Below are 14,882 nucleotides of genomic sequence, written 5' to 3' on the forward strand. Positions count from 1 at the left end.
CAGGTGGGAAATAGCTGGTGGGCGTCTTTGCTGCTAATTTTATTAGTGACTGAACCTGTGGTTACTATAAATGCATATTATCCCTCCTCTCATTCTGCCTGAATGCGTTTTCACACACAAGGGGTTTCCCCGAGAAAAGTTGTTAGTCCCTGCACACATTTTTCTGATAATTTCCGTGGCATGGTACATCACACGCGGCTGATCTCACTATTCAGACACACACAAACAAACACACAGGCACGAACAGCTCGTAAGCCCACACTTCCCGCCAGCATGCCTGCTAATGCGATGACTCACAGTTTGGTCAAAGCCTACAATATGAGGAACCAGGAAGAAGAAAAACACAGAGTTCTATCACTGAGGGGGATTAATGTTAGAGGCCCTAAAGTCCTGCAGCAGTCCCATTTAAGAATAGGGTTTTTGTGTTTTTGCAGGTAAAGGTGAGAGGTTTTTAATGGTCTCAAAAGTTTTTCAAGAACATTTCAATAATAAGCCAAAGCTATAATGATTAAATAAAGAAATAAAGAGAAAGGACAGAGAGGACGGGCTAGAGATTGAAGCAAACAGAAGGCCAGCTAATTAGCGTAAGAATTGTGGCCGGGTAACATAATCAAACAGGAGAACCAGAGTGGCTTGACATTTTCCAAAACTCAATTTGTGCCGTCCAGACTCTGCCCTGAGTCTCTCTGCTGAAAGGAAAAACATGGAGGATCCAAAGGTCAGTTTATCCTTAAAAAATGCACGTTGTTTATCTCAAGCATTTCTTACAATCTGAAGTTAACTTTGATAGGAATATGGGGTACAAATTCAAGTAGGTGTGTAAGAACAATGCTATTAAAGCTTGTCCTTCACTGAATACAACCATCAGAATCACCTGGAATTCTTCATTCAAGATAAGATGCTCAAAGGTGATAATCAGTAGTAACTTGTGACAGGAAGACAGGTTGGACTGACTTATAGTGATCTTATTTCTTAATGCCAGAGATGCCAAATAAAGAGATAGAACTTGTCAAATTTAATTGTTTTGAATCGGTTAATTACCTGTATCGTCTGGCAGGCATGGCTGCCATTGTTGGTGAGAATGGCAGAGACGGCCTGCAGGATTTTGCCAGTGTCTCCCCAGGCTACAACCAGACTGAAGAGGCAGGCGCAGGACAGAGCGGTGATGGCCTGTCCTGTCGGATCATTGGGCCCTGTGCTGCGAACCGTGGTCTCTAACAACAACTGGAAAAGAGACTCTGCGGAACGCACACAAGCGGATGACAGGTTAGCGTTTGTAAAACAGAAAGATGAGTGTACAGCCACAAAATGATAATAAACCTATCCTTAAAATTTAAACAGAACATTTTAAAGCTAAAGATTTTCTGCAGGGCTGTTGCATTTGATTGCAGGGGTGTAAGAAAATATTAACACACTTGAATGTAGTATACATGCACCTATTAAAGACCTATTCCTGTGTGCATTTGCAGCCTTACCTAGCACATCAGGAGGCTCGGTCTGAAAGCCCTCAGGCTGTTGTCCCTGCAGCATGTCCAACAAGGCCTGCAGGCTGCGCAGGCACAGTGAGGGGTGAGAGAACCGAGTCTCTTTTATCAGCTCGAACACCCCACAAAGGCCAATGCCGATGATCTGCACACACAGAGAAAGCACATTTCAACGAGGGTAATGAACATCACGCTGTCATATTCACAGCCTGGCCAAGCAAGCTGTGAACCACTTTTTAACAGGAAGTAAAGTGGAAATGTCCTGACATTGAGCAAAGAACTGATAAACAGAAGGCTGACATGGCCTCATCCTGCAGTTAAACAACCTCCATTTAGCCACAGTGTATACAGTTACTACCGCTGACTTCAACATCAACTATTAACATTTTGTATAATGACAGACCCACTTGAGTGCACGGAGAAGGGAGGCAGTCAAAGGAGCTTGGCCTAGAAAAGGAGACGTGTTCTTTCGCTCTCGGTTCGGCTTGTTAGTGAATCAAATAAAGCCCCAATGGTGCTCCCTATCTCACTGAAGAAGTTGTTTTGTAACCGAGAAATGGAAGCTATGCATCAGCGTTTAACTCATAAAAAATGTAGCGTAGAACAGATAAACAGAGGATTACATTGTATCATTTGGAAAAGGTATAAAAATAGGAATATGATACATGTTTTGTGCCAGATTTTCCTGGTGCTGTACTGCTTTTAACTTATTGTTTTTCTCTTACTATGTTTATCTCTATACACCATAGCAATCAATATGTCTCTAGATCGATATAAAAGTCTCTAAAAATATATAACTCTCTGTGCTGTCACACTGTAGCCTTCTAAAGGAGCGACACAGACAGCATTAGAGAAAAGTAGGGCATAATTCATGTATTCTGAAGGCCTCTCTGTCGCCTAATCCGCAACTACATTGTACAATTGATGTTCAGCTCATTTATGATACTTCTGCTGTTCACTTCACATTCGTATGGTACTGTAAGGAAGCAGCCTTTTAAGACCTTATCTTCATCCCTTAACGCTGCTATTTATGCAACAGAAACCAAAATAATCCTTTTACACGTTGCCTCTTACATGTCCCCTCTGGTGTCGGATATATCTGTTGTGAATGTCTTTCTAGTTTCCTCTATTCAATGTTGTTTAATGTTTTATTTATTGATGCATTTTGGCAGCACCTCATTAGTACAAGGCAAGCTAATCATAACAGATGAGTGCTTAAAGACCGCAAATTAGACTAATTATTACAGATGGAATATTTTAGTCCTGGGTAAAAGCAATAGGTTACATTTAAATCAGAACTGCTGCAGAGTAGGGAAGATAAACCAGCAGGCTCACAGAGCAGAAGAGGGAGTTGGGGAATTAAAGCAGAGGCCGTAATCCTTGATGGGGGTTTCAAACCGCTGGTAAAGTGACACCAATTATCACAACAATAAAAAGGATGACTCCTACGAGATGCAGGATTGTTGCATCCTTAAGATAAAGGGCACAGGCTGGCTCTCGCCTTGATACCGAGCTCTGCTACCGCCACACAGAAGCAGCGAGCGCTACCCCCTGCTCGTACCTTTGGCAGCTTCACGGCTGGCTCGCGGTACTCTTCCTCCTCCTCGCTGTCTGAGTCGCCGCTCTGCACCGAGCTCCTGGAAGCCAGCGCCAGGGAGGCCTCTCTCTGCTGCCAGTCCAGCACACAGTGCCGCACGTTGCAGTAGACATTGAACGCAGAGGGGTTGCTGTGCAGCTTGATGTCCGGCACGCAGAGGGCTCCATCTAGACCGTCGGCCTGTGGAGAAACAGAGAGTAGAGCTTGTCAGCAAGTCATTTATAAATAGCAATGTCAGTTCTTTTAGTATTTATAATTGTACTGAGTAAGTCGTTTGTTGTAACAACTGTTGTTGGGTCTCCTTTGGTCCGCTTAAAACTCTAATGACAAGTTCATGCATTTGCAAGAATCTGGCATCATACATATCACAGAACAGGGGTTACGATACAAAAGAACGCAATGTTTTCGCGATATTGTGAGCAAGGCCATACATTATTATTTTCACAGTTTTACAGGCCTAGGTTATTTGTCTTTATGCAAGCGTTAAAGGAGCAGTTCACCCCCCTGGAAAAAGTCACTGTCAGTCAAAGCTGGTGCTCTCTGTCATCAATAATATTTGAAACTGGCGCCTAAGCTGTGGAGAAAGTTGTTTTTCTTTTTCCCCATTCTACATCCCTACAACACACAGTGTGCATTGCGCCCCTCCCTCTGAAAGGAACGGCCCAGCAAGAGACGCTGGAGTGAAATACTACCGTTTCTCTGCAGGCAATGGCTCAGAGCGGTACAGAATGTGAAATACAACGAGAATATACTTGTGGATCGTCTAAAAAAATCTTCGGGTCTGCAGTCTACATTTCAAACCTGACGATTTTGAACGAGACATGACATCGGAGGTGGGCGTCCTAGATTGAGGAAGTGTAGTTTAGCGAGCTCCCTGGCCTCTCGCCAGACGACGTAAAACACGTCATCTGGCGGAGTTTTTCCAGGGCCCATTGGAGAAGTGGATAGCGTCTTTCAAAGGCATTTTTTTCATACCATAATGCATTAGCTCCCCATAATAGCATGACAGGACTGAGGTTGAAAATAGTCAAACTGGCCCTTTAAGTTATTACTTCTTCCTGTCTTAGTTTATGTTTGAGCACGGGAGATTAAGGTATCTAAAGATAGGGGCGCTGGTTTAGCTCAGTTGGTTGAAGCAGGCACTGATCACAGGTTTTGTGAAAGCCAGCCCCCCAACTCTCTCCTCCCCACATTTCCTGTCTCTCTTCAGCTAACCTATTTAATAAAGCCAAAAACCAAAAAATAAAGACATAAATAAATAGAAAGTATCTTTACAGCACTGCTGCAAATTGCAATTAGGGTTGAAGCATAACACAAAATTGCACCACTGCCACAAATCGTTCCATGTAGCTACACTATTGATTAAAAATGTGTAATTTTTACAAAGATACAAAACATAAAACCCTATACCCAAGTTTAAGAGTTCTCAAACAGACAATTTAAAAAGGTATAAAGGTATAAAACAAATACAGTGGACCTAAGAGCATAAAGACCTGTAGACAAGAATGTATTAATGACATCTATATGAAGCTGATTATTTTCTGGACCTATCAGTGGCTTCAGCTTTTGGTCAAGTATGGAGCTATACGTTTTCAACCAAAGCCGAAAGTGACATATTGCTGCATTGTAGTATTGCTGCCTGTTTAATATTAGCCATATATATAACATTAGTGGTAAACATTACGTCTCACGCACAAGGGCTTCATTTATTCATTATAGCTTGTGTCTCAACTGTTCATTACTCATTCAGCTCCTTAAGAAGCAATTTAAAAGTACGTCCACTAATAACATGCTCTAACAAGGAAAGTGCCTCCTGACCACAACAAGTGAAGTGAGTTAAATGTCTCCCAAATGTGAACCTAAGGGACTCAAACGTAAGCTGCCACGTTTAACATGAAACTAATTATATAACCGCAATATGTTGTGAGGGGTAAAAACTCTGTTGACAGTTTGTCTTTACGCCATCTGTCGTGTCATTGTCCTCATGTGGAAGTCAGTGAGACACTTGTGACATGAAATGACTCCTCAGGAGGCTCACTTTTGTACACACTGGGCTTGGCAAGTGTTTACCAGCTCGACACAGCTATCAGTGTTACAAAATGGCTTACCCAACATTTTACATAACCCATGCAGACAGATTTGAGTTGTGTTCGAGTCAGAGTGGGAGAAATCAAATTCAAAATTCAAATTGATAATGATTACAGTATAACACCAGTTATTTAAGACAATCTAATGACAACTGATGAATTGGGTCATTTAAGGGGCTTAAGTTAGTAGTGTTTATATGTTTTGTACTAAACTAGGACATTTTTAATTTTTAATATTGTGTCTACACTAATTGAAATAAATGAAGTGGACAAGCCAACAGGGAGAATTTCCAATTAAATCATTACAGCAAAGCTTACGCATTCAAATCCAAATAATCATTGTGATTACACGGACTCCACACAGAAACTTGATAAGCTAACTAATTGATAAGCTTTCTCCCTCCCGCCAAGCAAAGCATTTTTAACTACAGTCCCGAGGCAACCTCTGGAGAACGGTATTGATCGATGGTGCCTCTCTTGCAGTGTTGCGCTTTTGGCATCACAATCACAGAAGGGTGATGTCATCTATTTGGGGGAGAGAGGTCATTCATCCTCAGCTAAAAAACAGTGGGGAGGATATTAGCTGCTCTCTCATCTCACTGTCTGCCGCTCTCCTGGCTTGCTGCTGGAGAAGCATTTGTGACAAAGTGCCTATACAGCATTCACAAAGGAGGAGGCACTGAAAAGGGCACTTTATACTACTTAAAACTGAGATCTACTATAATAACCCAAACCCATAAAGCAAAGAGGAGAAATGGGTTTCTTGGGAGATGAGAGTGAAACAAAAGGGTGGAGAAGAGACCAAAATACTGCATGTTGGAGCTGATTGTATGAGATAGGAAGCTCAGCATTTTGGGGCTACGCTAAGAAGATTCTGGTTGTCTATTTCTCTCACATTCTCATGCATGCAATATTATAGTTTTCTCCATTATTTGGAGGCAGAAAAAAATCATAAAGTTATGTGTAGCTGGATTTGTAGTTGAATTTCGCCACATATTATAATGTAGAAATATTGTTACATTTGGAAATCTAAAAATGGGCTTTCAAAACACTTTGACCCAAATCAAAAACATTAACACTATATTCCTCAAACGTAAAATATGCACCCATATTACACAACTACATTGAACTTTCTATCCTGTCTCAAAGTTCGATTACATTCCAAGATTCCAGATTTTGTAATGCTGCCGCACGGGATTGCTGCCAAACAAGGTTTCGTTGTATACTTTTATGCAATGACAATTAAGTGCCTATCCTATCCTATGCCAAGTCTTTGTAAGTACAGTAAAAAAAGAGGCCTAATTTCAGCAATCTACTGCGTGAATATACCAACAATGAAATGTTCAGAAAAAAAAAAAAAATCAAGAAAAACAACACAGTTAAGTTAAGTAAAAGATGCTGTAATCTTGAGTGTCAAACCACTGCCTGCAGGTAGCGGAAGTGTTTAAATTGAAGCCGCTATGATCTTAAAGGCTTCAGACTCCAAAGCATTGTCCCTTAAATTCATATGGAAAACAGAAATAAAGCTGTTATTCACAGAGGCAGAATGGGGAACAATTCTTAGGAATGCAAAAAATGTTTTTTTGTACATTTGCTCTGAGTTTTGGACTGCTATATTTCACTCTTAAAGACTCCAGTCATGTTTTAAGACATATAAAATGCACTGCTTGAAATTATAAATTGTGTCTGATATGTTTTCTCTGCAAAATACGTTTAAATACCTTGTAAAAATCCTCCCAGGGCATCTCCTCCTTCTCCCTCATTAAAAGTTCCTGACTGCATAGTCCCCGCCCACTATGCAAACTTCCAACTGCCCCCTCTGTCACGAAAAACAAAACTTCTTCTCCGTCTCTGCCTTCGTTTAGTGGCAACTTGTTGATACTTGAAATGTAGTAATTAGTAGTAGTAACGTTAAAGTCGAGATGAAATGAAAAATGTCATTTTAATCCTTTTAGATCACATCCCCGGTAGTATTGTGTATCTATTTGACAATATAGGCCAAAAAAAAAATACAGAAAATCCATTTCCATCCATTTTTTCTTCCGGTAAAACTAAATTTCACGCATGCTTACGTAAGTTAGCGCCAAACAATTTCAACCAATCAATCTGCATCATTTAGCCGCAGCGCACCAAGAACGCTCGCTCAGTTAGCTAGCTACTGCGCTGTGGAACGTCTGTCTACGCCCACTTCTCAACGATCAAATCAAATCCCTCTAATGATATGTCCCGCCTGCACGTCCTGTTTCACTCAGAAATACGTCACGATACGGAAGCTAGATACTCTCGAAATGCCGTTTCAGCTGGACTTTAAGGTTAGTAGTCAGTGGTGAGTTTGCAAAAGTTACAGCTGGCTCGCGCATCGCCATAAGAGTTGCCATAGCTTGCACATAATGATACGCATAGAGTCACCCTGTCCATGAACGGGATTGGCTCCTTAGGTTTGTGACGCTCAAACCTGCCAATCTGAAAACGTGTTGTTCAGCCTGTCCTTGGTACACTGCAGTTTAAAAGCAGACAGGCCCAGCCATGGAGATGACTGCTTATGTTGTCCCTGATATGTCTTGTAGCACATGAAGAACACCACATGGAGATGTTTACAAGCTTAAACACTTGATTTTCACCGTTGGGGGTCTTTAAGAATTTTGAACATCACTGTTATTATGTATTCATTAATTATAGTTATAGAAATATATGTGTATTTATCATTTGTGAAAATAATAAGCTAGAATTGAAGCAGCAACCATTTTTCTTTTCTGTAAACGGCCCGGTGTCTATATGTGTATAAATCAAGCTCCCCTCCTGGAGAAGCACCGGGCTGTGACGTAAATTTGACGTCATTTAAAACATGGTCCTCACACTGGGAGACAAAATCGGGTTTGACAAGTTTCACTAAAACTGACAGTTCCCAATTTTAAACCAAACAAATCATCAGCAAGTTGTCAAGAAGAGTTACACCTTCAAGCTATGTCGTGACGCAGACACTTATATGCAAAGCCAAAAGACCTGCTGATGTTTGGTGGTTTCTCACTTTGCAACAACACAAACACATAACCTAAACATGCTGCCCATCTGATGGTTTCCTTTGTGTGTCTGTCTGCACTCCACTGATGATTTAATGGCCATCTAAAAGCTTGGGCTGGTATAGAAGCCCTGACCGCACTTAGACAACTGCACAGTTCAGATTGCCGGCTTTATGGAAAATTAGAAAAAAGGAATAAAAGCTGTGTTTTCCAAAGCGGAGGCTCGAGCAGAGTGATAGTTTCGCAACAACATATCAGAGGAGTAAATATGCAATTTATCAAAAACAGGATGTTAAATCAATAGAAATGATCTCATAATCACTTGTGATGTGGAAGACAGAACATGAGCTGATACTAAAGCTTTGAATACACAAATGGTTTAGGTCAGGTGGCCAACCCTGCTCCTGGAGAGCTACCTTCATGCAGGTTTCTCCGTACTCTAACACACCTGATTTGAATGAGCTGCTCGTTATCAACCAACTGAAGCATCTCAGGGGATTGGTAACGAGCGAAACATTCGAATCAGGTGTATTAGAGAGCGGAGAAACCTAAAACATGCAGGAGGGTAGCTCTCCAGGAGCAGGGTTGGCCACCCCTGGTTTAGGTGCAAAGTGGCAACAAGGGGAAACTAGTTTCACCCAGATTGTCTTTGAGGATTACAGAAATGACCCTATAATGTAATCTATGTATTTCACTGTATATTTCATATAAAGTAAGATGCTGTGCCGTTTTCTTTTACTTGACTGAACCAGCTATTTTGCCATTTAAATTCCACTCATACACAAGACCAGTGTTCTCTCTCGTATGAATTTCAGTTCAGGTTTTATACACCAAAGGGTTTAATAGATGTGAAACCAGAGATGTGGATGGGCATATGGATACTTCCCCTCATACTTGCGTCTCTGTCTTAAATCTCTTCCCATACAACATGTCAGACATATCTAGCTTTCAATCATAACCCCAACCTAAGCGCATACAGCACACAGTATTATGTAATTGACTTAAATTAATTTCAATAATAAATATTATAATGTAAACCTACAGCGAGCACCAGGTGATATGCACATCATTTAACAAGGTGGCGGGCTTCATGCTTTTCTGCTAGGAGGAAAACACCATGAATGGTTGATATATTAAGTACTCCTAGGTACTTCGTATCTCTGATGTTTTTTGATGGCACAGGTGCATCGCTGCTGTCAGGTGGAGATTAAGAAAGATAGATATTATTCTATTTTATTGTATCATTTTGTTTATAGTTACCTTGGCAAGGATGTTCAGTTTGGTGCGGTTTGTTTGTCTGCCAGCAAGATTCCTGAAAAACTACATGCCTGAGTTGTTATCAAACTTGGCGTGGAAGGATGTTTAATGGTCCAGAAAGGAGGCCATTAATTGTTTTAAATTTGGATCGAATACAAGGCACAAACTAGCAACTTTGGACCAGATCCAGCACAAGAACAAGTGATTAAAAGCCGATCACCTCCAGCCTAGGAACCAGTAGACATTTCTTCCTTGTGTGTGTAACAACTGCTACAAAAATGTCATGTTATTGACATTATTTCAGATTAAGCATTTATTTGTCTTACTGCATTACAGTAATTTGTTGATTGTGGAATATATATCCAGACATATAGTGTTTAAGCTTTCAGATTTGCATATCATAGAAGACCGGACTATTAGCTTTGGCAGAGCTCTGTGCTCTCCGAGTCCCCTTCTTGGTATAATTATAGTTCTTGAAAAAGAGACATCACACATCTGCTGCTTCACAAGAAGACATTACATCACCCTCTTCATTAGGATGATAAGTGTTTATGCTCTGTCTTTTGTTCTGACTCCACTTTTGCATGTTTATAAGCACAGAGGCAGACAAAGAGGGAGAAGGGGCCTTTTTTTTTCAAAACAACACTTGTCTGACTGTGTCGGTGTGAGAGGTGTGACAGAGCAGGAGTGAGCACAACACATACAAATACAGCCCGACTGCTCGCGTAACTACCCACGTTTTTCTGCCTGTCTGTCTGCCAGCCAGCCACGACTACCTCTCCATTTTCTGTCTCTCTATCTTCTGCTGTTCCAGGACATCCACTCACAGAACGAGTCAACCTGAAGAGAGCTTAACTGACTTGTCTACTCAACGTTGAATTCGTATAGTTTGTAGGTGAAAGAAGAGAAAGCACTACAGCCTCGGTTCTTCTCTGCTTCTATCAGATTAATATCTCTTGTCTTTGCCTGCCAAGATGCTGGGGAAAAAATCAGCGTAATAAGGTTAAATCCAGACAATGACTAACAATATTACAGACCAGCCATACAGCAGGCAACTCTCTCACTCAGAGAGAAAAACAATAATCTGAGTGGATTATATTTGATGTCAAAACTTGTCATGTTGTCCACGCAAAGTCTGCAGCAGACGCAAAAACAACAACCACATCCATCCACTGATACAGACGTGGTACCCTCTTTGGATGAAGGAGATGGAGGCAGGCAACTGTTGCCGTGGAGATGTGGAACACATTAGGTCGCTCGGCAACAAGCCATCATGCACAAGCCAGAGCCACTCCCATGAGGCTTTGAGTCTGCCGGTCCACCTCTCAGGCTTCGTGTGCGGACGGGGCTTCCTGGCATCTGACCAGCGCCGCGTACGAAAATAACGTTTCTGCCAACCACCTTCAAGATATCTTTAATCTCATCCTCAATCTGTTAAATTAAGTCAGCAGGCAGCCCAATCAGATGTGGGGATTTATCGGTGTATACCTACAGCTTTAAGACACTAATTTAAGCAATAAATCATGCTGTAGTTATTAATATAAGGAGAAATGCTAGACATTCAATTATGATGTAATGAAAATGTTAGGCATGACTATGTCACACCTAGGTGTACTTAAACACAGCAAAATAAGATTGTATGGTGTTATGTTTAGGGTGGCATGATGGGCAGTGGTTAGCACTGTTGCCTCACAGCAAGACAGTTCCTGGTTTGAATGGCGGTTCGGACACAGGGGCCTTTCTGTGTGGAGTTTGCATGTTCTTCACGGGTACTTCAACTTCCTTAATTCCGTTAATTGGCTACTCTAAAACTGCCTGTAGGTGTGAATGTGTGAATGATTGTCTGTCTCTATGCGTCAGCCCTGTGATTGACTAGCAACCTGTCCAGGGTGTACCCACCCTCTCGCACAATGACAGTTGGAATAGGCTCAAGCCCTTGCAACCCTTAACAGGATAAGCAGGATACATAATGGATGGATGGTGTTATGTAAAGTGTAATTTTATAAACATTCCTTCCAACCACAAGTTATGAAGTAATAATATCAAAGTATAGATGCAGCGACAGCATCATCTCATAGGAGGACATGTGTAATATTGTGTAACAGTTCGACTCTTACCTTTGTTCTTGATTTGACTTTTGACTTGACCTTCTGTCGCCTTTTCAGTTTCTTCTTACTCAAAGCCTTCTTCCCCCTGAAAGAATTATAGAGTGATCAATCAGTATTGTATTGGTATCAATCTGTATTAAATATAATTAAAGCTTAGGGATGGTTACAGTTACAACCTAGCATAACATTTAAGATAATTAGGTGTGTCTAATCAGAAAATGTCTCCTAAATATAATGATGTGAGGAGAAAAAAACAAGTCAGTAATCCATTAATTAGTTTAGTCATTGCAGAGGTAATGGTTATGTCACTTTCATTTTCACTATTGCTGTGGAAATCTTATACAGCTGGCAAAGTACATGTCTTTTGAAGCGCAGTATACCCTACTAAACTGTCAGAACAGTAACAGCAGCTGTCACCAGATTCACAGTTAGTCATCTTGACAAAGCACCAAAAACAAGCTGAAGTTTGCTTTTGCAGATATTCCCTTTTGATACTTTTGAGCTCTCTTTGATTTTGTATTTCTCGTGGGCTTTTCAAAATCAATTTTACTGTCAAATCAGGCTGACAATGACTAGACAGTCCTGGGGACCACAAATAGAATTACTACTAAAAACAGAAAGGCAGTGCATGAATAAGTGATTTGTTTAGTCACTACAAAATACCAAACAAAGAACACTGCATTTTATATCTTTTGTTTATAGGCTGTTCAAACAACTGTTCGCTTCAAACATTCATTTTGTCTTACCTCTGATCTCTATAGTATGTGTAATGTCAAAGCTGGATATTGAGAAAAATATACAGGTTTTGAATACCATATTTTTTAGAACTCGAGAGTGCAACTAAATATTAGTTTCCTATAGCTTGTCAACAAACAAGAGTAGGTTAGTGTACTGTGACAGGCTTGGTTAATCTTACTCATCAAAACAAAAAACTAAAATTAGGTGGCTAAAATCTGAGAGACATATATTTCTATTTGATTTACAATAATAATTAAAAAACATTTTGGGGATAAAATAGGGGTGGGAGAAAATACCGATATGGCAATATATCGCAGTCCCGACTGGTGTGATACAATTATCGCATCGCAGTTAATCAGATATCGTGATTTATCATTATATGATTGTCGTGCAAAATATCAATTATGGCAAAATCGCTGTATCGCGGTGTTATTGTTATCATGGGCCACGTATTGCATAACGTATCATATCGTAAGTAACCCTGCGATTCCCACCTGTAGAATAAAATAGTGCACTTGCATCTCTCTTATGTAAAAGATATTTCACTATCAGATAAACAAAGGGGGAGGAATTGGTTTCAGATAAGATGATTATTAAAAATGACATGATTATTATGATGATTATTAAAAAAAACAGAAAATGATTACTATAGACCTGTGAATTAAGCATTTCTGAAACCACTGACACTAATGTTGACACTTCAATAGTATACTGGCTTAAACCAGGAATTGTACATGGGGGCGCTGAGAATAACGAGAGAGGTCTTGAGGGAGGATGCTGCAATGATCAAGCTACTCAGTCTACAACCTGACTGACAATGACGTCAGTGTATTACCCGCTTATGCCAGAAAAGCAAATGAGTTCATCCACCTCCAAACACACCCTCACTCATTAACACGTCTAACGTTTTACGCAGCTTTATCATTAAGATGCACTGTGCTGTGCTTATAAAAAAAAACATTGTTACTTTAAGCACTAAGTTTTTAGAAAATAAAACGCCAGTAACCGTTAAGACAACCTGGGAAAGGGCTGACGCTCCTCAACGTCAGTTAACGTTCGAACGGTTCGCCAGCTATCGAAGCAGTGACGCCGTTGGGCCTAAGTACACACAGCTCGCTACATCATATTATATTAAATGACGAGGTAACGTAAAATACGGTGACAGCCCGAGCAGGTACTGTTTCAACAAGTCTAACATCAAATTAAAGCATCACATGAGCAGTACGTTTGTTTACATGTCACTGCTGCCCAACAGAAACTGACAAACTGCTGTTATGACATTTAGCCAGCTAGCTTGTTTTGGGTATACACTGACAAGGCTGCATTTCAAGTCGTTGCAGCCCAAAGGTGTAGTAATTTATTTAAGTGACAATATTTCAATGTTTGCCTTAAAGGGGATGTTTTTAGCAACCGGAGGGCAAACCGCTCACGCGAGGGTCAATAAACGTAATGTTAATATTAGCCTAGCATGCTACGATAAGCTAGGGAAGTCACGGCAAAAAATGCTACCGAGCAGACTGACCCCAGAAAGAGAGTGCACCCGAATAATGTAGCTCATAGCACGCTATTTTTAGTAAAAACAATGGCATATGTTACACAAGTGTTGCTAGCCCAAGAACCAAACCTCACAATAAATTTAGGTGTAGCTTGTGTTAGCTGACGTATCGCTAAGCAAGGGTTAATGTTAGCTTACGGTCGTTAGCTTAGTTAGCCTCACAGATGACAGACCAGCCTCTGCGATGACTGTATTTTTCACGTTAGCCTTCTTCACTCACCTTCCTTGATTTATCCCCTGCTCTTTATCATTGATAGCTGTGGTATAAATCCGTCTGTATCTTTCGGCCAGAGCTCTCCCTGAGAGTAAAAGCTGGTACCGAGTCCGACAGTCCGACTGGGCTCCGGGTGTCGGACAAGAACCCATTCCCGAACCAATGGTGGAGAGATCGGCTCCGGCTCCAGAAATGACCCTGACACCCAGCCCCATCGACGGCGATGAGGAGGGCAGGATCCCTCCACCGGCGGCCGCTGCCGCAGCAGCACACATCATCGTTTTGGAGAACAATGCATATATCACACAAAAGATATCACAGCTAGATAATATCTAGCCATCAGGTGCAATCCAATTGTCATTAAATCCGCTACATGTCACATTATTTGATCATTCCAAGTTGCAAAAATACCACAATTAGCATCCACGGTCACCGGTTGTTATAAGCGTAGACTGTAGCCTGTGTGGTGGTGCAGCTTCGGTCTTCAGATCCGCGGCGTCAACACGGTGCTCGTCTCCTGAAAATGCTTCTTCTCAAGCCATAGCAGAAAATCTCGTGAAATAGCAGAAACAGCACCATTAATTTCCAAAAATAGCCTTGTCGTGTTTCGTTTTTATTCGTTCCTGGAATATTTCTTGACCCCAGAGAGGCAGCACCCTCAGTTGGGCTGCCATCTTAGCTCCATCATCCCTCCCCTCCCTGGCTGAGTCTTGCGTCGGTAGCATGCCGGGATATTTTCATACCACTAAAACCAGGCGATGCTATCATTGATTTATTTCAACAATTACCTCCCGTGTAGGCTATTTTTCTGATGTATTGTTC

The 14,882-nt window shown here is 41.1% G+C and overlaps 1 protein-coding gene across 2 annotated transcripts in view; it reads right to left on the reverse strand.

Annotated features, from left to right (window-relative positions):
• The window catches only part of mycbp2 (MYC binding protein 2), a 65,197-nt gene extending 50,839 nt beyond the window's left edge, over nucleotides 1-14,358 (reverse strand). For both annotated transcript variants that reach the window (XM_069663094.1, XM_069663095.1), the window contains exons 1-5: nucleotides 14,067-14,358; nucleotides 11,563-11,638; nucleotides 3,046-3,261; nucleotides 1,476-1,629; nucleotides 1,042-1,238 (exon numbers count right to left, since the gene is read on the reverse strand). In XM_069663094.1, coding sequence (XP_069519195.1) covers nucleotides 1,042-1,238; nucleotides 1,476-1,629; nucleotides 3,046-3,261; nucleotides 11,563-11,638; nucleotides 14,067-14,338 — 915 coding nt within the window. In that variant the 5' untranslated portion in view covers nucleotides 14,339-14,358. The remainder of the gene's footprint in view (nucleotides 1-1,041; nucleotides 1,239-1,475; nucleotides 1,630-3,045; nucleotides 3,262-11,562; nucleotides 11,639-14,066) is intronic.
• Between the last annotated feature and the right edge of the window lie 524 nt (nucleotides 14,359-14,882).

The sequence above is a fragment of the Semicossyphus pulcher genome, unplaced genomic scaffold (assembly GCF_022749685.1).
Source record: "Semicossyphus pulcher isolate SPU_LCO1_2020_fin unplaced genomic scaffold, fSemPul1.0.p SCAF_15, whole genome shotgun sequence".
In the NCBI taxonomy this organism is placed as follows: Eukaryota; Metazoa; Chordata; class Actinopteri; order Labriformes; family Labridae; genus Semicossyphus; species Semicossyphus pulcher.